General features: G+C 35.4%; 2 protein-coding genes across 3 annotated transcripts; one reads left to right on the top strand and one right to left on the bottom strand.

Moving 5' to 3' along the window:
* Window positions 1–1,600: 1,600 nt before the first annotated feature.
* metro (membrane palmitoylated protein 7-like protein metro) lies at window positions 1,601–18,052 on the bottom strand. Of its 2 annotated transcripts, XM_034983944.2 has the most exons (11): window positions 17,664–18,052; window positions 16,800–17,074; window positions 16,582–16,713; window positions 16,230–16,259; window positions 14,612–14,779; window positions 13,177–13,373; window positions 11,586–11,701; window positions 9,333–9,650; window positions 5,274–5,444; window positions 4,091–4,263; window positions 1,601–3,950 (listed from the first exon to the last, which is right to left on the bottom strand). In XM_034983944.2, exons 1-11 carry the CDS (start codon window positions 17,692–17,694, stop codon window positions 3,774–3,776), a joined length of 1,788 nt encoding a protein of 595 aa, XP_034839835.1. In that variant the 5' UTR covers window positions 17,695–18,052; the 3' UTR covers window positions 1,601–3,773. The 2 variants fall into 2 exon arrangements, with proteins under 2 accessions (XP_034839835.1, XP_034839836.1); XM_034983945.2 differs by lacking the exon at window positions 16,230–16,259 and having other exon boundaries at window positions 17,664–18,051.
* Window positions 18,053–18,812: 760 nt separating this feature from the next.
* Window positions 18,813–22,808, top strand: Eph (Eph receptor tyrosine kinase). The gene has a single exon (XM_034983943.2). It carries the CDS (start codon window positions 19,184–19,186, stop codon window positions 22,220–22,222), a length of 3,039 nt encoding a protein of 1,012 aa, XP_034839834.1. The 5' UTR covers window positions 18,813–19,183; the 3' UTR covers window positions 22,223–22,808.
* Window positions 22,809–24,875: the final 2,067 nt, after the last annotated feature.

The following is a 24,875-nucleotide window of genomic DNA, read 5'->3' on the forward strand; positions in this document are numbered from 1 at the left end:
TTATGTAGTCCACGAATTCGCAAGCCTAAACTAGTATAATGTAATTTTACATAGGTACTTATGGAGGAAAAAACTATAGTATTCCATAAAAGTAGGTTTATAATTTTTATTAATTCAATTTAAGGGGTATAATAATAATAATATCCCTTATATTGAATACTTGCCGTAATTTTCTTAGCATTTATTAATAAATGTATATTTACATCACTACATTTTTGAGATCTTTCTACATGATACTGATATCTTACGTCTAGTAGAGAGTATTGAATATTTTTATTATTTTATTAATATATGAAAATATTTATCAATTTAATGAGCCTATTTATTAGTCATAACGAAGCTTAGCAGAAGAATAGCATTATTAAAATTTGTTTATAAAATATTTCTTGTAGCTAGTATGTAAAAAACTGCGAAATAGATTAGCAACAAAATATGTTTAAATGTATTAAATGACGAAAATATATTTTATATAAAACAGTATTTTTTTTAATAGAAGGTCAAATATTTGTATAAAAGTAACGACAAATGTCGTAATTGAAATTATATCTAATAATACAACAAATTTTTCGAAGTCAGTCAAACATAAATTGAAACCAGATTATCTTTAATTTTATTAAAGTAAATAAGTCAACCCCATGAGCAACGGCATACGATGAGTGTTACACAATTTTGGAAAATAGACAGATTATAATAAATAAATAATATACTTAACTTTTTGGCCCACTCCATGACTGTTGAGTTTATATTATATATATTTTTTTGATAAGTATGAGACTGGTAGCATATTACATTAAGCCCTCTAACTAAGGTACGAAATACTAAAAATTGTAATAGTAAAATAGTAATAACAATTAAGCTAACTAGAAATTTGTAACGCTATATTCGTAGAAACTTTTCCCGCGGAAAATACGGTTCGCGATTTATCAATTGAGTAGAGTCCTAATTTCAAGATAATTACCTACAGCGAACATATCTATCGTAATTCCGGGACATATTTAAGAAACTCCTATTATATTTAATAGAATCTTATTGATTTATAACCAAAACTGAAACTGAAAAATGTACTTGGTAATGAAGAATTTTAAGTAACTCTATGGATAAAAAGGTATCAATTTAATATTGCTATATAATACGATTATTAACTTATTCTTCTAAATATCAAGCCTAATTTTTTAAATAATCTCTTAATGTATTATATAATTCCAAGGTTCGCGGTGGTATAGATTAATATAGGATAACGAATGTCGTCCGAACATTATTCTTTGTTTTATATACTAATTATTATTATTTTATAATATTTATAAGGAAGAAAGTTAACTATTTAGAAATTCACAAATAGAAATTCTTTTAACACGTGGAAATTGCTACTTATTTATAGTTTTACTCCGTTTCGTTATAACTCTGCCATTCTGACTCCTAATTTAATTTATTATATATGAACTTGCTTGCCCGTACGTGGTTTATATTTATATTCATAAATATTTAATATAAAAATGTGATTATGTATTTATATATAGAGAAAATATATATTTATATATATATTTATATATATTCTATATATAATATATGTATTTATATATAATATGTATTTATATTCTAAGAAATATGAAATAACATAATATGCTCCTTTAAAAAAACGGGCACGTATACAAATGCCCCTACTATAAGAAGTGATTTCTTCAGAACACATTATTTGTTTGTAAAGTACGCGGCCGAAAGTAATGGATACATTATTGGCCTTTAGAATGACATTTCGGCTTTGTAGAGCGTTGTCTCTGTCATTCATACCTATATGACGTTTTGTCGGTCTCAACGACAGGTACAACACATCTGCTATCTCCCTCTAAAGGTCGATGTACATTACTTTCGGCCGCGTACTGTAATAACGTTCTCTTGGTCTTCACAACACCCACACTCGTCAGACCTCGCCACTTAGTAAAATAAGAGTTTCATCAAAGAAAGTAAGTTCGCTACTCCAGTTCGCTTGTCTCCAGGGTGCTCAGTTTCTTGCAAATATCAAACGGAAATCCAGTGCTCACAGAGTAACTTAAGGGCCTTAGCTGGCCACCGACTGCTTACTTGTTAGTAGCTAGAAGCCTCTTCCTTACCCTCTATAAGCTAACTTGAGCTACCTGTACTTCTTCTAGGTTTTTTGAGGTACTCTGAAGAGAACTTTTTTCTTAATATAGAGTCCAGATCCTTTTTGTCATGTTAATTTTCATGCCCATAACACCTTTTACACATTGTAATCGCTGTTAAAATTAAATTATTGCTTATTAAACAAAAAATCGAAACTGCCCGTTTTTTAGTTTATATAGAAAAATCATCTATTGTAAGTACACAATTTTCATTAAACTTATCTTGATTAAAGAAGTAACAATAGAAATATTTAGCTTTTTAGGAAGATGTATGGGATTTTTTTTATAAATTATAGTAGCATGTTAGCAGATAAGTAATTTTTGAGTTGCTTTAGATTTTAAATTTTAAGTTGCGCCAATGTAGTAAGCTCCATCATGTATCATAACAACTAGAATCATAAAATATAATTACATTAAGTTAAGTTAATAAGAAAAGTTCTACTTGATAGACGCTTATGATACTAAACTATTTCGCTCGGGCCACCACGTGCATTGATGTTCGATACTAGACCGATACATATATATTATCCTAAAATATAGATCAGAATTATTAAATAGGATTTATTTATATTTCATATACACACACAATATAAATGCATTAATTAAACCAACCGTTAAATGATTCTGTAACTCAGTAGTCAGTACTAATGAAATTAATTTAAAGGAAAATGAATATAGGTATCGTGGTAAAAAGGTACATAAACCACTGGCCTATAATATGTATGTACTATAGGGAAGACGCCGATTCAAACCTAGGGTGTGGTGTTTTTTTTTTCTATATTTTATAACAACATGTCTTCGCAAAACTGAAAAAATATTTAAAAACAAAGTTTAATAGCTTAAGAAACATGTCTCGTACAGTATGGTTCAATGTTCTATGTTACAAGTTAAACAAGTTAGGTATATATAGTTATAAAACTAAGTTAATCGGCAATAGGATAGTATTTACCAGACAATTCAAATATGTACAAACCACCTCTTGCGCCAATGGTTCTATGATATATTATAAAATATTTATATGCTAGTTCAATTCACTATCATATATTTAAGAGTATTACATAATTATTAGATAGCCTATGATTATAGCGAATAAAGAAGGTATTTTAAGGATAGCTAGTTAGTATAAGATTCAACATCAGTGTCAACATAAATCCTAGGGCACAGTTTCTTAGATACAAAGGCATACCGGCGACTTTATACATATTTACAACATCATAACAAAGTAATGTAAATAATATAGATCTACAAGAAAGAACATCAAAACTATCCCATTTCGCCAGCGATTTGAGAGAATTTTAAAATTGTAACCTATCCTAAAATCACATAACAAAATTATACAGGTAGCCTAAACAGATATAAAACAGAATCAAATTACTATTCTATACAATTTAACGTAACGAATTGAACTCTAATCATGTAATAGAAAAGTAACGTAAGGTCCACGCCATAGCAGGCCCACTCACACATAAACACGTGTGACGCCTAGCTCAGCCAATGCAACTCTTGCGGCTCGTGGCTGAAATAGGCTGCACTTGCCGTCTCACGCGATGTGTGAGTGCGCCTGTTAGAGCATATTGTATTAAATGGAACTTCTGTTATTTATTTTGAGGTACAAATTAATTAGTAAGACACAGCTCACTGAACCCATGCCGCCGGAACCCAGAGCGGTTCGGACTGCACTCTCCATGCCAACTTCAGCAACTGAGTAAGAGCCGGCGCCAGATCCTCGTTTACTATCTCCTCGTCAAACATGTACCCGTACAAAAAATTAATTCGATTCGAAGATCTTATTATATCTGTGAATTCTTCCTCCTGCAAAGACAAACCAATTTGAAGAAAATTATCGTAGACCAACTGAAGTAAATTATTGAACTATATTGTATAAATCCGTGCGCCAAAAATGAAGTCGCACATAGTTAGGTATTATAACATTTCATGAAAACATAACTAACCGTAAACGCTCTGGAGCTTTCCTTGTCAAAAGTCGAGCGAGCATTAGCAGTAGTTCTAGTCTCGATGAGTTTTTCTAAGGTGGGTGGTTTTATAAATATAATGTAGGGGCGCAGCCGAGGCGTGCGCAGCATCTTCAAGGCTTGCCAGTGGGGGCTTATGACACAGACACGCCCTAAAATGAATAATTATTTGTTTAATAATAATAATAAATTAGCTATTCCAGGAAAACCATAAAATAATTATTGTTTGTTTAATAATAATAATTATTATAAGAAAACCTAGCACGAAATGCATAACGACGATTCAAAGTACACTGCATAGGATTACAAAATGGCGGCTCCCGGATGCTATGACCAACAAACAAGCTTCTCACGTGCATGTGCGTACATGTTTCGAGATGCGCATGTGCTAATACATATGTTTCAATATACGTATTTTAAATTTTATTGATTTCATCTTTTTTCACGCATATCGTTATAAGTAAAACGAAATGTAATTTCTTCGTCTTAAAACTTATTCGATAAGTAATAGTGTTTCTAAGTTGTTTAATTCCGCGCGGAAAACGAAAGATTGGCTGGCAAACCAATCGCTATGCAGCACAGACACTCCTGCCCGCCTTCGCACTTCATGCCACCAAATATATCGATAAATCACGCATAAGTCAGGTAAAGGTCAGGCCTCTTTTTAGGGTTCCGTACCCGAAGAATGCCAACGGAACTCTTAATAATACTAAGCCTTCGTTGTCACTTGTCCGTCTGTCTGTCTATCCATTCGCCCATCAGGTAGAGAGTTAAAAAAATTCACAGAATGTATATTTCTAATGCCGCTATAGCAACAAACAATAATAATTTCAAAATTGCCCAATACAAGTTCTTGTAAGATCAATTTTGACATGACGTCAGTTGTACCCAAAATAAATATTTTCGAGAGCTTGTCGCTATGCACATCGCCAAAGCAATTAAAAATTATATTGAATACACAAAGAATAATAATATAAATATGACTTTAAAAGACAAATACACGAACCGAGAACAATATTATATATACTGAAAAAAATACATTTGATACAAAATAAATACAACTTAGTCAAACAATACAATAGAAAAAGTAATTTATTTTTAATAAAACATCACATCTATATGCGCACTTAAAACAACACATAAATAAAAATGTCGGACTTACCTGAATTTATTATAGTTTCTACACTCTCTGCGGAAGTTCCATAGAGGTTCCCCTTATACTCTCCGTGTTCTATGAACTTCCCCTCAGAGATGTCCTGCTCCATCTTCTCACGCGTAACAAACACATACTCCTTTCCATTTTGCTCACTGGGCTTTTGAGCGCGAGACGTATCTGAGTTGCGAAAAGTTTTTAAAATTAAAACACTAAAGGTTTACTAGAGCCTTAAAAATTAAGACAAAGGGATAAGAAAATTATGGAACAACAAAACACAACCAAATCAATTGAGAATCAAACTAAAAATGGGCCCTGGGAAATCTGGGAACGCGTAGTAGAGATTTCGCGCTTGCGTCATGTTAAAGATTTTTCCGAGCCTGGTACTAGATTGAGCCAGCTCGGCTGCGCGATGAGGTTGCGTGGGTCGTGAGTCTATCGATTTTCTTTTGAGGACCAGCCACACCCAATGCCAAGGGCTCCATTACAGATACGTGTACACATGGAAGGTAGCCAAAACCTTTGATTAATTGTGTTGCTTACAAATAAATAAATATTCTTTTATCTGCGACCATAGTGCAAACACAGTATAGTAGCACTTATTATTCGCATTAATACATAAACGCACAATAGGTGGTAAATCGTTAACACAAAGTGGCAGTGGCCGGACATTAACTAGTCTAAATATATAAAAGGAAAAGGTGACTGACTGACTGACTGATCTATCAACGCACAGCTCAAACTACTGGACGTATCTGGCTGAAATTTGGCATGCAGATAGCCATTATGACGTAGGCATCCGCTAAGAAAGGATTTTTGAAAATTCAACTCCTAAGGGGGTGAAATTGGGGTTTGAAATTTGTGTAGTCCACGCGGACGAAGTCGCGAGCATAAGCTAGTTATGAATAAATTCTGTTTCATGAATATTAAACTATATTATAAATCGAATGGTTTGTTAGTTATTACTTATTTCTTTACGCGCCTCACCTACTTAATCGATTTCAAAGAAAGACAACGCTTAAGCACTACCTACCTGGAGAAGAACATAGGATACTATTATCCCAAATAATCAAAGAGATAGGGCGGGAATTTTAAAATCTAAATTCACGCCAATATGAAATTATTTTATAAAAATCGCTGGGGTTCTTTGTGATGACAAAACAGGAAACTATTGTTCAAAATTTTAAAACGACGCCGTTTCCAATTTTTTGCTATTGGACAGAATTTTTTCTAAATTGATATCCGGGAACTCCTCAATGGGTATCTTTATCTGTGCAATTAAATTCGGGTTTGATTATCATTCAGAACATTTCGTGGGGAAGTTTTGTATGAATTGTAATATTAGTATAATATAAAATATTCATATTACCTATGGAATCGGTAAGCCCACCTATATGCGAAGCCGTGGCGGTTCAACTAGCTGATAATATTATTCACTAGCTGATGCCCGCGACTTCGTCCGCGTGGAATTAGGTTTTTTAAAAATTCCGTGCGAACTCTTTGATCTTCCGGGATAAAAAGTAGCCTGTGTCACTCTCCAGGTCATCTATTCCCATGAAAAAAATCATGTCAATCGGTTGCACCGTTGCGACGTGATTGAAGGACAAACCAACAAACAAACACACTTTCGCATTTATAATATGGGTACTGATTAACTAAATATGATTTATTCTTGTACATAGATATTTCCTAGGTATTTAAGGTAGTAAATCAATAACTGCATCAGACAAAGATCTACCTTGAAACCTAACGCCCATATCCTCCGTTAACGACATGCGCAGTATACGTCATAATATCCTGAGCAAAGCGAACGAATGACGCCATTTGCTTTTTAACCAACTACGGCGTACAATTAAAAGAGTAATGTATTCAACAGACTAAGTATAATAATAATAATTATGAAAATAACTTTTTTTTTAATCAATTAAACTTTTACAAGTACTTTTGAATGCTGGTTCTAATCAACCACAGGTTCGGAATGCCTTTCCTACCGAAAAGAACCAGCAAAAAACTCAGCGGTTGCTCTTTTCAAAGATTTGATATACATAATATAATATTATGCCATAAAAGTAATTGCAGTCCCGCGCATTGCTGGAACGAGCTGCAGGTCGAATCCACGCTCTTTTATCATTTACATAATCTTCGATTGCGTAATATTGCTATTTTCAGAAGCATACTTTTGATAGATTTTAAACTTGTATCAAGTCAAGTCCAAAATAGATTGTGGGATTTTATTATAAAAGGTTATACCCATTCCCACAAATGACTTTTGGACTTTCCTGAAGCGGAGTGTAGGAGTCGCAAGCTTATTTCTAGATTAGCCTATTATGTAGATCACCAATTTTTTTGTAATTAAAAATATTTTGTCTAACAAAGATTATGTTGTTGTAAATAATATATTGAGAGGCTACGTAGGTATCTCTATCTTCTTGATAAATTTGTCTCAATAAATGTGTATTTATATGTAAATATTTATAATAGCACAACTCGTGACACTGCTACGTTTGGGACTCTACTATGGTTTCGGAAACTAGATTCAAATAACTCTTCTCCAACAATAAATCTAGCTTAATATGCAGTCACCAAATGAACTTAATATTATCGCGTATCATACTTTATAAAGTTCGCAATGCAATATAATATCTACCTTATTTTCACGACTTCGTTAGCGGTTAATTTAAGAGAAACTATAAAGTCGCATTTGCATTTGAGTAAATTCAGGAAGCTGTGATAGTCTAGTGGTTAGGACGTCCACCTTCTAATCGGAGGTCAGGGGTTCAATCCCGGGCACGCACCTCTAACTTTTCAGAGTTATGTGCGTTTTAAGTAATTAAATATCATATGCTTTAACGGTGAAGGAAAACATCGTGAGGAAACCTGCATGTCTGAGAGTTCTCCATAATGTTCTTAAAGGTGTGTGAACTCTACCAATCCGCACTTGGCCAGCATGGTAGACTATGGCCAAACCCTTCTCACTCTGAGAGGAGACCCGTGCTCTGCAGTGAGTCGGCGATGGGTTGATCATGATCATGAAATTCATGAATAGGCTTCGCTAATTTTATAAGCTTTTCAACACGAGAAGCTCGTCAATGGGGATGCTGACGCAAAGCTCAACGCAGAGGGCGCCAGTAGCGTGATGGCCGCCACAGAGCAATAACATATAGGATGATGGCCGCTGTCATTTTGTAATTGCTTTGTTTACATATCGAGTTTTTGCTGCTTTTTGTATTAAAACCTGTCGACCAACGCAACACTTGGATATGTATTTTGCCTGGAAGCTCAAAGAATTGAAAGACTAATTTAAAAAACGAGGAGGGAGGATAACTGGAAATAAATTATTTTTTCAGTGTTATTTTATATAATATGCACCTTTTTAGGACTTGAATGTGTTTATTCTTAAATAATTCATGTTAAAAAAATTAAGAAAAGCCCTGAGATCGTTACTTTAGTACATAATATATGGTACTGTTAAATTTTTAGGTTAGAAGCCTACGATCGAAATTTTAATTTTGGTCATCAAACCCTGCAAGCTTCTCAATTAAATAAATAAATAAATGGACACCGGAGTTAGTACATCCTGGCTCAGCACAAAGAGGCATATTTTGAGAAAATTAAAAATTACTTTGTGAAAGGTTATAAAATGTATGAAAATGACAGTTTTCAATGGCCATGTCGACGATGCGCCATCTGGCGTGATAAAATGGCAGTCAGCATCCCCATTAGAGGTTCCTCCAATAAGGGGGGTGTAAACGACGACGACGGTTTAAAAATAATTGCCATGTTTAAGATCTTAGCAAATGACTGCCTTTTTAAGGCTTTTGAAACTTTTATAAGACGTAGGTACTGTGTGTGCACTAGTCCGTTCCAAATCAGAAATAACATAGATCGGGAAAATTTAAACCGAATTCTGAATTCGGATATTCAGAAAAGATATGATTGTCAAGTACTAAGGCTATTTCGGAGCGATTAGAATCGGACTAAAGCAATTAATGAAGCTCTGCACTTAACTATCAATTTTTAAAACATTCGCAGACATTTGTATACATGCGCTATAGAAATAATACTTACAAGGTACTGGTGTGACGTATTTCTCTGGATCGGTCGCTATTAGTCTCCTTCGTAGTTCATTGCGACCAACGCCGGGCGCACCAACCAATACAATAGGTCTCACAAGTCCAGGACGTGGATAGAGTCTGGCCACCTCTTCATATGTTGGAATAACTTCCCGATCAAAGTCATCATTCTCTTTAATGTCGTATATGATTTTTTTGACTTTAGGTAATGATTTGCAGGGTAACAAGGCAGTGGCATTTGGTGTTGGTGAACAAGGGGTTTTGGGTCCGCAATCTGAATTGGCCGTGGATGGGCTGCAAAGTGCAGGCTTACCTATAAAAATGCGTATTTTTTTAAATGGTGCAAGGATGATGTCTGTAGCATTCATTCGTTCTAGATGTGTATTTCATACCAGAGCGAGCAAACTATGCAATTGTAAAGTAATCCAACATTTTGCAGCACCAGAACAAGAACCACTAATAGGTTGACCGATTTTCTTCTACAATTTGCATTTAAGATGTACGATATCTGGTAGGTATGAAACTATGACATTGGTTGACTGACGCTTTTCTATGAAGCAATCACAAACAACTTCTCAGAATACTCTGTGTAAATAGAGGCAAAAAAAACTCAGAGAGCCCGATGGACTGCTTCTTAGCTTTTTAATTTGCTGATTAATTTTAGGGATTTAAATTAACTTAAAACTTATAAATTACTAGATGATGCCCGCGACTTCATCCGCGTGGATTTAGGCTTTTAAAAATTCTGTGGGAACTCTTTGATTATCCGGGATAAAAAGTAGCCTATGTCCTTCCCCGGGATGCAAGGTATCGCTGTACAAAATTTCATCAAAATCGATTGAACGGATGGGCCGTGAAAGGCTAGCAGACAGACAGATAGACGGACAGACGGATAGACAGACAGACAGACAGACACACTTTCACATTTATAACATTAATATGGATAATATAATGACGCACTGCACGGAATCGTCAATAGAGCAGATCAAATGTAAATGGGATTGGATTGTCCACACTATGAAGGAAAGGCAATAACATAGCATATCAAGCTAAGGTAAAAAAGTGGCCCCTATACTCTCACGCATATTAGAGAGGGTCCGTGTAACTTTAACTACACATTTTAAATCTGGAATCTGTAAAGTGCCCCGTAAACGGTCAAACATGATTGTCAAACACGCCGTCAATCAAATTTGCCAAACACGTAGTTTGTTTGACAAACGCAGACGTTCAAATAATTTGCCAAACACATCATGTTTGACAAATTTGTTTGACCGTTTACGTGGCACTTAAAACCACTGACACATATTATGTTTCTATTTGTTAATATTCAAATGAGAACCAAAATATAAATATATGGAAAGCTCCGGGAAGCGCGCTAAGGTTACTTCGACTAGCGGAGTACGATTGGTGGAGGTCACAAGGACAGGGATAAAGTCGAGATCAAACGTACAGCTCAAAACTGGTCGCGATGGCGCATTAATGTAAGCGCCCTCTGGTCCGCTGGGAGTACATAGATCTAGGGGCTACCCGCACATTAATCAGAAATCAATGTAAAAAATTCTGATACGCACTGGAAGGCGCCCTGCTCCTAGATTTTGTACTAAGCTCTGCAGAATATTCACATTCCCGTGGTACTTGTTGAGATTTTAAACTCATCTTTCCCGTCTTACTTACATGAGCGCTTCCACGAAGCCACTCCTCGTGTGATGCCGATGCGATCGTGTGTTAAATCAAAGTCACTTCCAGTGCCCTCTTACAACTCTTTATATTACTAGCTGATACCCGCAACTTCGTACGCATGAATTAAGGTTTTTAAAAATACCGTGGGAACTCTTTAATTTCTCGGAATAAAGAGAAAGTCACCTGTGTCACTCTCCAAGTCTTTAAAGCTACCAAGCATAAAATCACGTCGTCGATCCATTATCACGTAATTGAAAGAAAAACCAACAAACAAATACACTTTAAGATACGCGATATGAATTTGTTTGGTAGTTAGTTTACGTTTAGTAACGGAGCAACGGATCAAGGTGATTTTATTGCATAGATATAGTTAAAGGCATTAAGAGTGACAAAGGCTACGTCTTATCTCATGAAATCAAGGAGTTCCCACGGGATTTTTAAAAACCTAAATCCACACGGAGCAGGTCGCGGACATCAGCTAGTATCTAATAATAATATACGGTCGGAATTATGCACAAGTTGTTTATATACCGCTAAATTCATTTCCGTGGCGAGTCAACAAACTCACCATCTAAAGTTTGCGGGTCGACTTGGCGTTCATGTATAATTCGGCCCTCTTGTAAAGCTCGTGATGGTATGAGCCCCGCTCGCATCACGCGATCTCCCTCACGACGAGCTTGCCACCTAGAATCAATAGAAATTCCACGATATCAAAACGATTCGTTGCAAAGCCCAGCGTTTAAGAATATTAGACATAAGCATTAGTTATATTTCTCTTCCCCATTCAACTACTAGCCTAATCTGGCCAGCAAATAATGTCTTATTGACCTCCGCTAAATTGGTTTTTGTAGCTAAGTACATGTGCCTAGTGGTTAAGCGTGCGCGTCCGATTCGAGAAGTCAGAAGTTCGATCCCGGGCCGGTATCTTTTTGGAGTTATGTGCGTTTTAAGCAAATATCACTTGCTCTATTTAGTGAAGGAAAACATGTGAGGAAACCTGTATGTCTAAGAGTCTCCATAATGTTCTCAAAGGTCTGAAGTCTGCAAATCCGTAATTGGGCAGCGTGGAAGACGAATGGTCAAACTCTTTTCATTCTGAGAGGAGACCCGTGCTTAGTAGTGATCGGGCGATAGGTTGATCATGATGATGATTGGCTAGTTACGTACTTTTCCAGCATTATTTAATAATTATTCGTATAAAAGTCTACCATTATGTGATTAATGAAAAAGAATGAAATATATCATTTTCAATAGTTAGTAAAAAAACCCCATAAATTCCTAGGAGTAAATGCGCGTATTGGTTAAAGAGCATCATGCTCATTACATGAAAAAGTTTCTTCAGGTCCACGACCACTCCTTTTTAGAATACTACTCGTGTCAAAATATGACATGCAATCTGTGGAGTCACTTTACGCAAAAGGCTACAGCGCCCTTCGCGTGCAATATAACAAATTTTTTAGGGCTTTAATGGGGCTGCCCCGTTTTTGTAACGCATCAGGAATGTTTGGTGACGCCAGAGTAGAATGCTTCTTGCAGACAATGCGCATCCCTGGTGCGCCGGGTACGCGCCATCGCTAACAGAATCGTGAGCATGATAGCTAGCACAGGCTAGACTTTTGTTATGTGAACCGCTTCTACAAGGTTTCAGTTGGTGTAGAAAAAAAATGGTTCACATGAGTTTTGTTTTATTTAGTTGTCTGTATATATAAAAATGAATCGCTAAAGGTGTTGCTGATCGCAAATCCCGTGAACAGCTGAACCGATTTCCTTAATTCTTTTTTTATAATATTCCTTGAAGTACGAGGATGGTTCTTACGGAGAGAAAAATTTAAAAAATTTCAATCGACTGTTAGGCGGTACGAAGTTAGTTAAGTATACAGCGCCGGGGCAGCTAGTTAAGTATACATATTACAATTAGCATCATTTCATTCATGAGTCTTTGTTACTTGATATGAACTTTTACTTATTCATTTAATCTACTCTTCCCTCCAACTAAGCTAAAGCTTTTATTAGAATAGGTACGACAATAATGCAAAGGGTAAAGTTTGATCCGTCAACCCTCCGATTTTGAGTCTTGTCCTTGGCCGTTGAGCTATTGATGGTAAAGTGTTTCCCCTCGGTATCGTACCGTAACGCTAATCGGTAACATTAAAACTTACCAATATGCATCATCCTGGGACACTATGTGCAGGATGTCACCCTTCTTGAAATTAAGCCCTGCTTCTTTACATGGTATATAGGGATCTTCAGAAGAATCATAATTAAACAGTGCTCGAACTCTCACTTTACTCTCCCTTGACCCACCTTTTCCAAACGATGGTACTAGTTTAAATGTTATGGTCCCCTCTGAGCTTTGCTGTAAAATAAAAGAGAATTATTTATACTAAATAATTACGAATATTAAACTCTTGCTCAAAATCATTTTATTGTTAAAGACGAGTTCTTCTAAATCATTAATTTTTCAATACTTGAAAGGGATATCTATTTTCTAAATATGTAGTATAAAACAAAATGGTTTCGCTTTTGTCCATGTATTCGCTTCTACTAGAAAACTTTATGGATATGGATTTCATTATCAATAAAACTAATGTTTCAAAATAGTTCAAACATTTGTGGTCGCGCAGCGATTATCTATTAGAGAGACAATGTATGTATGTGTACGATGAAAAATATTTGTTGTGGCTAGGCTTACATCTAGTAAGATTATTTTCAAAACAAACAACGCGACGTGTAAAGAGTTCTTACGTACAATGTATACACAAAATATAGTACTAAAAATCTTCCAGATTATTTTTGCTAGAACTGCTTGACATTATACTATAATGTAAATTGTAATAGCGAGTATGTACTATAATAAATATGATTTAGTTATTGTCCATCTTTGGGCCCAGTTACACATGGATCGTGGAACGAGACTGGCGATGGTATGGTAGAAAGTTTCGTCGTATTTATCGTTGTACTTACCCACTACTATACTAGAATATTATTACATTGTTTAACCACGAAATAAATCTAAAATCATTAGTTCACTCATCATTTTACTACAAATTAATCTGCAGTACAATAGAATGGATTTCTATGTGTGGTCATCATCATCATCATGATCACGATCAACACATCGCCGGCTCACTACTGAGTACAGCTAACGCCGCCACGTGCCGATTTCACACATCTTGAGAACATTATGGAGAACTCTCAGACATGCAGGTCTCCTTTTTTTCAATCAACTTTAAAGCAAGTGAACTCCGAAAAGTTAGAGATGCGTACCTGTTACCGAGCCCCCGACCTCCCGAATAGGAGGCGGACGTTTTAACCACTAGGTTATCACGGCTCATATGCGGTAATAGCCAGTTTTAACATGGATAAATCATCCTCATCAACAACCGATAGACGTCCACTGCTGGACATAGATCTCTTGTAGGGACTTCCACACGCCACGGTCTTGCGCCGCCTGAATCCAGCGGATCCCTGCGACTCGTCTGATGTCGTCCGTCCACCTAGTGGGGGGTCTTCCAACGCCGCGTCTTTCGGCGCAAGGTCGCCATTCCAGCACCTTGGGACCCATGGATAAATAAGCGATGAAAATTAGCTTACCAAAATAGACAGCACATCCGCTGGTGTTTTGTTCTCTACACTAACACCATTTACTTCAATTACTTCATCACCCGCGTGAATGAGGCCTGAACGGTCCGCAGCACCGCCGTGCATCACTCTAGCTATGACAATCTTCCCAGTTTCCTCATCGGTCTTTATTGTAGCACCCTGAAATAACAGCGTATTTTACACCATTTTTAGGGTTCCGTAGTAAACAAGGAACCCTTATAGTTTCGCCATGTCCATCCGTCCGTCCGTCCGTCCTCGGTTAATCTCAGAGACTATTAGTGTTAGAAATCTGTAATTTGGCATGGGTATAAATATTAATCACATCGACAAAGTGGTGAAATAAAATTGTGATATTTTTTTAGGGTAGCTCCCCTACATGTTAAGTGGGGATTATTTTCTTTTCTCGTCTACCCCATAGTGTGGGATATCGTTAAATAGGTCTTTTAAAATACTGTGGGTGTGGGAACTTCATTTTTCGATTTCTAGATCCGTTTGTAAAATATGATGTTTTAAAGTGCTAATTTTTATTAGTCAAGTGTCGTTGTCGTCGTCCCTTTATCAGCCAAATGGTAGTATATAGGAACGTGAAAAAATTCACAGCAGTAGTATATATAATCAATTTTAAAGTAAAGCCAGAGTAAAACTATCATGGCTAAGTAGGGTTCATAGGTTAAGGAGTTATATCTGTTTTTCAAGGTTAATTGTGACTAAGGAACCCTACACTGCGCATGGCCCGCCACGCACTTAGCCGGTTTTATTTCATAAAATTATTTAATATAGAGTAAAATTATGACAAACAGTAAAAACAAAATGAAATTGCAGTATACAGAATGAGAATGATAGTCTATGAAACAGATTCGGTCCCGGGGTTGATTATTGTGTAGGGATTTGGAATTTTATAATATATAAGCTTCGGCTATGGCTAGTAACCACCCTACCGGCAAAGCCGTGCCGCCAAGGGTTTTAGCGTTCCGGTACATTGCCGTGTAGAAACCAAAGGGGCATGGGTTTATTAATAAAACTGCCATACCCCTTGGTCAGCCCGCTTTCATCTTAGACTGCATCATTTACCACCAGGTGAGATTGCAGTCAAGGGCTAACTTGTATCTGAATGCAAAAAATACAATAAAGATTGCATTTATCATACTGAAGTTGTGTGAGTTTCTAAGTATTTTATGCAAAAAAAAGTGTGATGTAATTATAACAATATGTGTTATGTAAGATAGGTACATGAGAAAGAAATAAAATTAGGGATAAGTGAGAAAAAAATAAAGTGGGAATACCACAAAACATATTGCACTAACATCTAGAGATAGCAGCTAATAAATAGAGAATGTTTAACACAATCTGCCAGAAAAGTACATTACCTGAATTCATTGTAATTGCAAATCAATCAAAAATTTACAATAACATATAAAATTACTTAATATATTCAAGAAATGTTAAGCACTCTTTTTTTATATAAATTATTTAAAAAAAAACAATACAAAATTAAAATCATTTAAAAGTTATACAATGAAGGACATACAGTAAATACAAAATATAATTATTTTATAATACATTAAAATGAAATAAAGCATGGTGTTAAACAGTAAACTTGTATACATACCACTATTGGCTCGGCACTCTGAGCTCCACCCTTTTAATGAAAAATAAGTTACTTGAATACATCCTTTAAAATTATCTCATTGAAATATATAATTCTGAATTTTACAAATAATGCAAATGTAAAATTGTACTTTACATTAGCCAGATAACCCAAAATAACCATTAGTATTGCTGTGGAAGCATTCAAGTAGGTAAGTATATCAAAGTTACAAATACATAAATAAATACTCCATAAAATAGATGTTTGATCAAATTCTATAATACAATTTATAGCTGCTATTTCTAAATGGAAATGTTTTATTTATTAAATGTGTCTCATAATAGTATTTAATAATATTTGATATTGTGCATACCAGTGGTTCATCACTTTTAACTAGTTGAACTATTTTTACAGTTTCTTCCTCATCATCTAGGTCTTGTGGAATGTCTGGTAAATGAGGGTAGTAGTCCTTTTGCGCCACAGCATCGTGAGTACAGAGAATCGCCTATAACATTATAAAAATCCAAATGGAAAATTAATTTATTAAAAGAAAATATACTAATTATACTATTTATTAAGTCATTGACAAACCTGTAAATGTGGCTTTTGAAGCAAATTTAGTAGTTCTTCATATTCATTTGAATTTGTTACCACATCTCCGAACATTTCTAACACCTCCAAAGTAACTTGCATGGCATTTGATAGTAATGGGAAAAATTTGTCATCTTTGCATTGGGCTGCCACTATTTTGTTATGCACCTGAACTAGTGCATGCAGTTGCCTAGACTGAAGTAGTTCACTCAGAAAGGCAACATCTTCTCCACCAGACTGCACTTCTTTCAGTGAAGATAACAGCCGGGTCAAAGCTAAAACATCATAGTTGATATTGTTAAAATCTTGTTTGCTCATGGCCAAATACTAATACATCTCTTAGTACATTTGGTGTTAGTTAAAAAAGAGTTCTAGATGACAATAAAAGGGGATTTCTGAACATGGGTACTGTACTTTCTTAACTGAACCACTAAGAAGATTGATAAAACATGACTCCAACTGTACTTCCCTATGGACTTCTTAGTAAATGTCTGTATTTCAGATATTTTGTGTACAAGTAACTTAGTGTTTATAGTGCTCTAAGTACAGTTTGTGGCAGAAACAGGAAGTAACCATCAACCTTTAGAAAAAGATGGCGAATTTGTAGAGCGTTGTCTCTGTTGTTGAGAGCGACAAAACGCCATAAGTGACAGAGACAATGCTCTACAAAGCCGAAATGTCATTCTAAAGGCTGATGTACATCACTTTCTGCAATAAATGCAATACAAAACTGCAAGTCCTCTAATTGAGTACCCTACAATTACCTTATACACATCTAAATATATTTCTATTAATATCTTTTTAAAATTGTTAAATATATAGTTAAATTTATTTAAATACAATACCTATTAAAACAAATCATACCTGGATCCCAATTGTCTGTTGCACTATCCATATTCACAAAATCATTAAATAGAAAATTTGGAAACCTAAGACAAAACTTGAATTATAAGACACTATTTAAAATAATAATAAATTCATTAAAAGCACCATATATTCATGTGAATTAAATAATAGAGTGCTTATATAATAAACCACATTTTGCATAGCACTCGCAAGATTTATATATTTTTCTTTATTGTCGTCCACTTATTTACTAAAAAACGTATCTATATTTTATTCAAAATCTTAAACAAGAGAGCGTTAACATCTGAATAACATAGGATAAGACATCCCGAAGGCCGAAATTGTATTCAGCATTTTGTGAACAATTTTATTGGGCCCTGAAAAAGGAAAAAAATATCTGACTTCTGAGACTGACCACAGATCACTGTATACAAGTCTTCACGTCGCTGTCGCTCGATTCACCGTGTTTGACACGTTTACAATGTTACCCGTGACAACCGTACGAATATACCGAATTTTGGAGGCCAATCTATCCATAGAGTAATAAATAACCGAATGTCTACCGATTTGTTCTGTGGATTTGTTATGTTATTTTCTTTATTTGCTAAACTTTTACGAGACATTTTACTGCAAGTTTCACCGCGATTAATAGCCTCATCTGGTTACAGAAGGGCTGGCTCATTTTTTGCACAACGGATCAGCCTAGCTGTCCAGCGCAGAAATGCAGCCAGTATTCTTGGCACCATTCCACGCGGGCATGATTTGTATAGCAATAGTTAATTAGATAAGGCTAGCTTTAAGTTTTATTGTAATATTTTCATTTTAAAAAAATCTTTTATTTTATTAACTAACTAGGTACTAGGTACATAATATTATTTTATAAGAAAAAAAATGTAGTTATCAATATAGGAAAACTTATATAGCCCAGCAGCCAGTAGGTACTAAATCAATGGTAATCATTCATCTAACTAAGCTAAATACCATCTCTATGTAAATACCATTTTGCACCGATGCCATTTTGTAAAACACACAAATGTTTGATACTCAGAACAAGGACTGTTTTGATATGTTTCTAAAGTTACCCACATCCATTGTGGTCAGAGATTCAGATTGAACCCGAGATATTTAAATAACTGTTTTTGTTGTTAGCAACACAAAAAAGTGCTGCGCGTCCATGTCAAGTTTGCAAGATCTGCGAGATTTTGATTCGGTAATACGGGATCAATATAAAATAAAAATGAGAATTCTTTACATTTTGGAGCATGTGTTTATGTGAAAGTGTTTGAATATCAATAACGTTAATGTGATCCTTTACTTCAGAATATCCGACCATAATTTATCGCACCGTGAACACTTAAAGTACATTGCCATATAGAAATGACGGGACAATCCTTTATCTTGGACAAAGTGCAGTGTTAGCCCATAATAGCAAGGACTCGTTTTGTGTCATTATGTAGTGGGAACGTTGTGATTTTATTACATTTATTTTGATAAATATAGTACTTACCAATTTGATTAGTTATTGTTATGTCGTCGAGATGATGTGGGTTCGCGCAGCGGTGGCGGCCGCCGTGATCGCCGCTTTCAGTGTCCGAGGCGAACAAGTAATGCTTCTGGACACCACGACTGAACAAACTCTAGGATGGACACGGTATCCGTATGGTCCACAAGCAAGTACACCTGGCTGGCTTGAAGAATCATATACTAATTTTGAAAAAAATATTAACTGGCGATCTTACGTTGTTTGCGATGTTGCGCACCATAATGTCAATAATTGGTTATGGACACCATTCATAGAGCGAAGAAATGCAAACCGTATTTATATTGAAATTAAATTCACTATTCGTGATTGTTCACTTTTTCCTGGTAATGCACTAAGTTGTAAAGAAACATTCAGTCTATTGTATTATGAGTTTGATGTAGCGACTAGAGAACAACCCCCATGGGAACCTGACAGTTACAAATTAGTTGGCCGTATTGCTGCTGGTGAAGGGAGATTCAATACCAATTCAGAAGTAGATATAAACACAGAAGTGAAGAGTATAGCAGTAACTAAACGTGGGGTATTTATTGCATTTAGAGATCAGGGTGCATGTATTTCTATTCTGGCTGTGAAAGTGTATTATATCACGTGCCCAGAAGTGACTATAAATTTTGCAAAGTTCCCTGCCACACCGACAGGCCGTGAGGTAACCGTTATTGAACAGGCAAATGGCACATGCGTAGAACATTCAGAAACTGCTCAGGGAGAAGGACCACCAGTTTATCTGTGCAAAGGTGATGGAAAATGGACACTACCAAGTGGTTCATGTAAATGTCGTGCTGGATATGAACCTGATCACAGTAACCAAATTTGTAATGAATGTACACCAGGAAAATTTAAATCGCACACGGGGGATGAACCTTGTATTCCATGTCCTGATTATTCTGAATCCACAGCATATGCTTCAGATGAATGTAAATGTGTACCTGGATTTTTCAGAGCAAAAAAAGACCCTAAGAATGTACCTTGTACACAACCACCTTCAGCACCGGATAATTTAACTGTTACCTTTGCTGACCAATTTTCAATATCACTTGCCTGGCAACCACCTCATAAGACTGGTGGCAGGAGTGATGTCACCTACAAAGTGCATTGCTCTAATTGTGGGCCCAGTGTCGAATATAGACCAGCCGCATTTGACCTGAATGCAACCAGAGTAACTATAATGGGATTAGATCCTGTAACAGAGTACAAGTTTCAGGTGTATGCTCTCAATGGTGTAACAGATCTAACGGGTGAACCTCCAAAGAAGGTTGAGATAACAGCTGTAACTGAAGCATCTGTTGTGAGTGTTATTACTAAGCTGAGAGTTGTTAGTGCTGAAAGTGATAAATTGTCACTTGCTTGGAACCCACCACCTATAGATCTAACTGACCCTGATGATATCATAGAAAGTTATGAAGTTAAATGTTTTCCAAAAGATAATTTAGAGAAAAGTGTAAACGCCACAGTTCGAATAACAAAAGAGCCGCATGTTACTATAAGTGGGTTAAAAAGAGACACAGAATATGGTATAAGAGTTAGAGCTAAGATGAAAAGAGGCTGGGGTGAATTGAGTGGTATTATATATGGGAGAACTGGATCTGTTCTTGAAACCTCATTTGTTGGTGAAGAAGAAGGTGCACAAGTGCGATTAGTTGCAGGGGTTATGGTTGCAGTTGTGGTCATTTCAGTTGTTGCAATTATTGCTACAGTTTTATTTTTGCGTTCTCGTGCTGATGATGAGTGTGATAAAAAGCAGCCCAGCGATTGCAATGCACTGAATTATCGTAATGGTGAAGTGTATACTGGTCCTGACAGACCAGCTAAAACAAGTAGCAATGCAACAACTCCTCTCTTTGCTGGAACAGGTTCTAGAACATATATTGACCCTCACACATATGAAGATCCTAACCAAGCTGTTAGAGAATTTGCTCGTGAAATAGATGCTTCTTGTATAACAATAGAAGCAATAATTGGTGGGGGAGAGTTTGGAGATGTGTGTAGAGGAAAGCTAAAGTTACCTGCTAGCTGTGGTCAGGAAATTGATGTGGCTATCAAGACTTTAAAACCTGGATCTACAGAGAGAGCAAGAAGGGATTTCCTTGCTGAAGCATCTATAATGGGGCAATTTGAACACCCAAATGTCATATTTTTGCAAGGTGTGGTAACAAAATGTAATCCAATTATGATTATTACTGAATTCATGGAAAATGGTTCTTTGGATACTTTTTTACGAGCAAATGATGGCAAATTTCGTGTGTTGCAATTGGTGGGAATGTTACGGGGCATTGCTACTGGTATGCAGTATTTGTCAGAAATGAATTATATTCACAGAGATTTAGCAGCACGTAATGTTCTTGTTAATTCCCAACTAGTATGCAAAATTGCTGATTTCGGTTTGTCTCGCGAAATTGAATCAACTGCAGATGGAGCCTATACAACCCGTGGTGGGAAGATACCAGTCCGCTGGACTGCACCAGAAGCTATTGCTTTTAGAAAGTTTACATCAGCAAGTGACGTTTGGTCAATGGGTATTGTTTGTTGGGAGGTGATGAGTTTTGGAGAGAGGCCATATTGGAATTGGAGTAACCAGGATGTAATAAAATCAATAGAAAAAGGATATCGGCTTCCAGCACCAATGGACTGCCCGGAAGCTGTTTACCAGCTTATGCTTGATTGTTGGCAAAAAGAACGAACACATCGACCTACCTTCGCAAGTATTGTTAAGACTTTAGATAAACTTATTCGTTGTCCTGATACTTTGAGGAAAATAGCTCAAAATCGTTCTGCTGATCCTCTTGCTGGTGACACACCTGACTTGATCCAATTCTCTTCTGTTGAAGAATGGCTGGAGTGCATTAAAATGTCACGTTATATTGAAAAATTTAGAGCTGCAGGCATAACTGACATGAATGCTGTTGTCGATCTCACAGTACACCAACTGGCTTCTCTAGGAGTGACTCTTGTTGGACATCAAAAGAAAATCATGAACAGCGTGCAGAGTATGCGTGCTCAAATACGTGTTAGTGGTCCATATGGTTTTCTTGTGTAATGAAAGTGAGAGGTATTGTGCATATTAATAGATAAAACCGTTGGATATTGATCTCTCATAAAAGTGATTAGTAAGCAGTGATTTATATAACAAATGATGCATTTTGTATATTTTTCTAAAAACTAAACTGTCATAATATGATAAGACAAACTAGATAAAAGTCTATTCATACTGTTAGTAAACTTATGATCATCTGGATGTGCAGTTTATTTGTATTTCAATTTACTTTTTGTGTAGTGTTTAGTTTAAGGTAATTTCACATGGGATCTATGTTTGACAGCTACTTATTGTAATAGTACTCAAAAGTATGGCCTAATTTCTAAATTTATTGTTTTCCTATAGTTATTTATTGTAGGCTTATTAAAGTACTGTCTTTTACTCTGTGCAACGAAATAAAAGCCATGATTTATTTTTAAAGTAAGAAAAATATAAAACAGTAAGTAGTATACATTTATTTTTAAATTTATTAGTATTATTGCCAACAGAATTGTTTTACTTAGAGATTTTTCCAGTAACTGTATAATCATATTTCATATTATTCTGAAACTCGTACGATCTTTAAAATTGATTGGTGAGTACTTACTTAGTTAATTTCTTAAAATATAATATGTGAGTCATCTTATTAGCAATTATTAAAGAATTAAGGATTTTATAGCAACATTCCGACTAATGAATACAATTGTTTTCTAAGATTTTTTTGAATTATATTAAATACATCTAATAAATATATATATATATATATATATATATATATGTATTGTAGGTAGCTAAATTTGCTCTAATAATTATTTTGATATAAATTGTGTTTATTGAAGTTTAAATTTTAATTGTTAAGATGTTTAGTATAAGATGTAAAAAATACTCAACAAAAGTCTATGCCAGTCAAAGTTTTATTTATCCTAAATTCATTTTTATATTTATACTGCCAATGTGATCAAATTCAATTATGTACTTAATTAATTTATAACCTTGCCACAATATTATTGCATTTATTTAAGTTGGGGCTGCTTGTAAATAAGGCTGAAATTACCACATTGAGGAACAAATTATGTACTTTAGTGGGAGTCCTTGCTTTAAAATGTTAGATAATGGTGCTTAGACGTTGGTTGTACATACATTTCTTAGCTAAATTCACACATCTAAAAGTCATTCTATTCTTTTCACAGTATTACCCATACAGCTCTACTTTGAGACCTATCCATTTAGTTTAAATGTTTGTAACCATTAACCAACTATATAGGTACCATTGCATCAAAATTTTATATTGTAAGTAATTTAGTTTTTTTTAATAACTAGTGTTTCAGCGTTTAAACTACCGTGAGTGATTTCCATTATAAATACTATCTGTCCCGGCTTACTCACGTGTGTAGTCGACGTTAGCCCGACTAGTTTCGAACCCATACGGGGTCCTTTTTCAAGGGAGTCCGTCCGCGCCCGCGCCGCGGTTTTGACTCACGTGAGTAAGCCGGGACAGATAGTATTTATAACTAGTGTTTCATTATGGCTGTGTAGTACAGATCATAATATTAGTACAGGTAAAACATATAACCGAGTAGGTTTCTGCGGTAGTAGAGTGGTGCGGGAGGGATGTGATGATGTGACGCGAGAGCTCAGTGATTCGTGAACTTGTGACAACTGTTTCCCTCCCGCATCGCTCCACTACCGCAGGAGCCTACTCAGTTATTAGCTATACCTAAAATTCGTTGGGAACTCTTTATTTTCTGAGATAAAAGTGATCTAAATCCGTCTCTACTAAGCAAGCTATCTGTACCAAGTAGATGTTGCTCACGGCTTCATCCACGTGCATTTAGGTTTTAAAAATCCCGTGAGAACTCTTTATTTTCCGAAATAAAAAATGACCTAGATTTACTTCCCTGAGATGCAAGCTATATAGCTGTATTTTGTCAAAATTGGTAAAACAGACAGGGAGTGAAAAGCTAGCACACATACTTTTGCATTTATAATATTGATTCATCAGTTCAATATTGAACTTGTACTGATGAATCAATATTATAAATTCAATATTGAACTTGTACTGAAATAGTAATGTATTTTTTTGTTATCCACTAGGCAGAATTTTTAGATAAAATATCTAAAAATTTGGCGCTTTCTTTACTTTCTTATCCATTAGCTGGAAATTATGAGGTACTGCCAAAAAAATATTCGGTAAGAAGACTTCGGTAAGAGATGTCTCAATATTAGTGATTAAATGCTTCCTAGTGACAATGAACACAGACTTAAGGATCTGATAGCAAAATGCAAACGTCTACCATTCAAATTAACAAGATTTTTAAAGACTTTTTACACTTATTTAGCATATTTCTGATTTAGAACTTTTTTAAAATAGATTAGACTAGGGTAAATAAATAATACTGCCAATATAGTTATAAGTGCTTTCTTTATTATTCCCAGCTAATCATGGGTGTGTTTTGTCATTTGATAATGTTGTTTATGCTATGCGATTTAGTGAATTTGTATTGAAATAATAATTATGTGCTGAGCGATTTATATGTGGCGGTGACCGCTAATTGCGATTTTGTAAAAGTCCCGAAAATTACTAATGCGCGTGGCCGACATTTTAGTGACGTCAGCTTTAGACTGAAGTGTCGAGCAACCAGTACCGTTGACAAAACTGTCGGTAGAGTACGCGTAT

Source organism: Maniola hyperantus, chromosome Z (genome assembly GCF_902806685.2).
Source record: "Maniola hyperantus chromosome Z, iAphHyp1.2, whole genome shotgun sequence".
Classification (NCBI taxonomy): domain Eukaryota; kingdom Metazoa; phylum Arthropoda; class Insecta; order Lepidoptera; family Nymphalidae; genus Maniola; species Maniola hyperantus.

Coding starts and splice junctions, on each gene's coding strand:
- metro (XM_034983944.2), bottom strand. CDS start 17,694: ATGGATAGTGCAACAGACAATTGGGATCCAG. Junction 13,374..14,611: donor CGGATGTGCTGTCTATTTTG/GTAAGCTAATTT, acceptor TTTATTTTACAG/CAAAGCTCAGAGGGGACCAT. Junction 11,702..13,176: donor TCCCAGGATGATGCATATTG/GTAAGTTTTAAT, acceptor TATTGATTCTAG/GTGGCAAGCTCGTCGTGAGG.
- Eph (XM_034983943.2), top strand. CDS start 19,184: ATGATGTGGGTTCGCGCAGCGGTGGCGGCCGCCGTGATCGCCGCTTTC.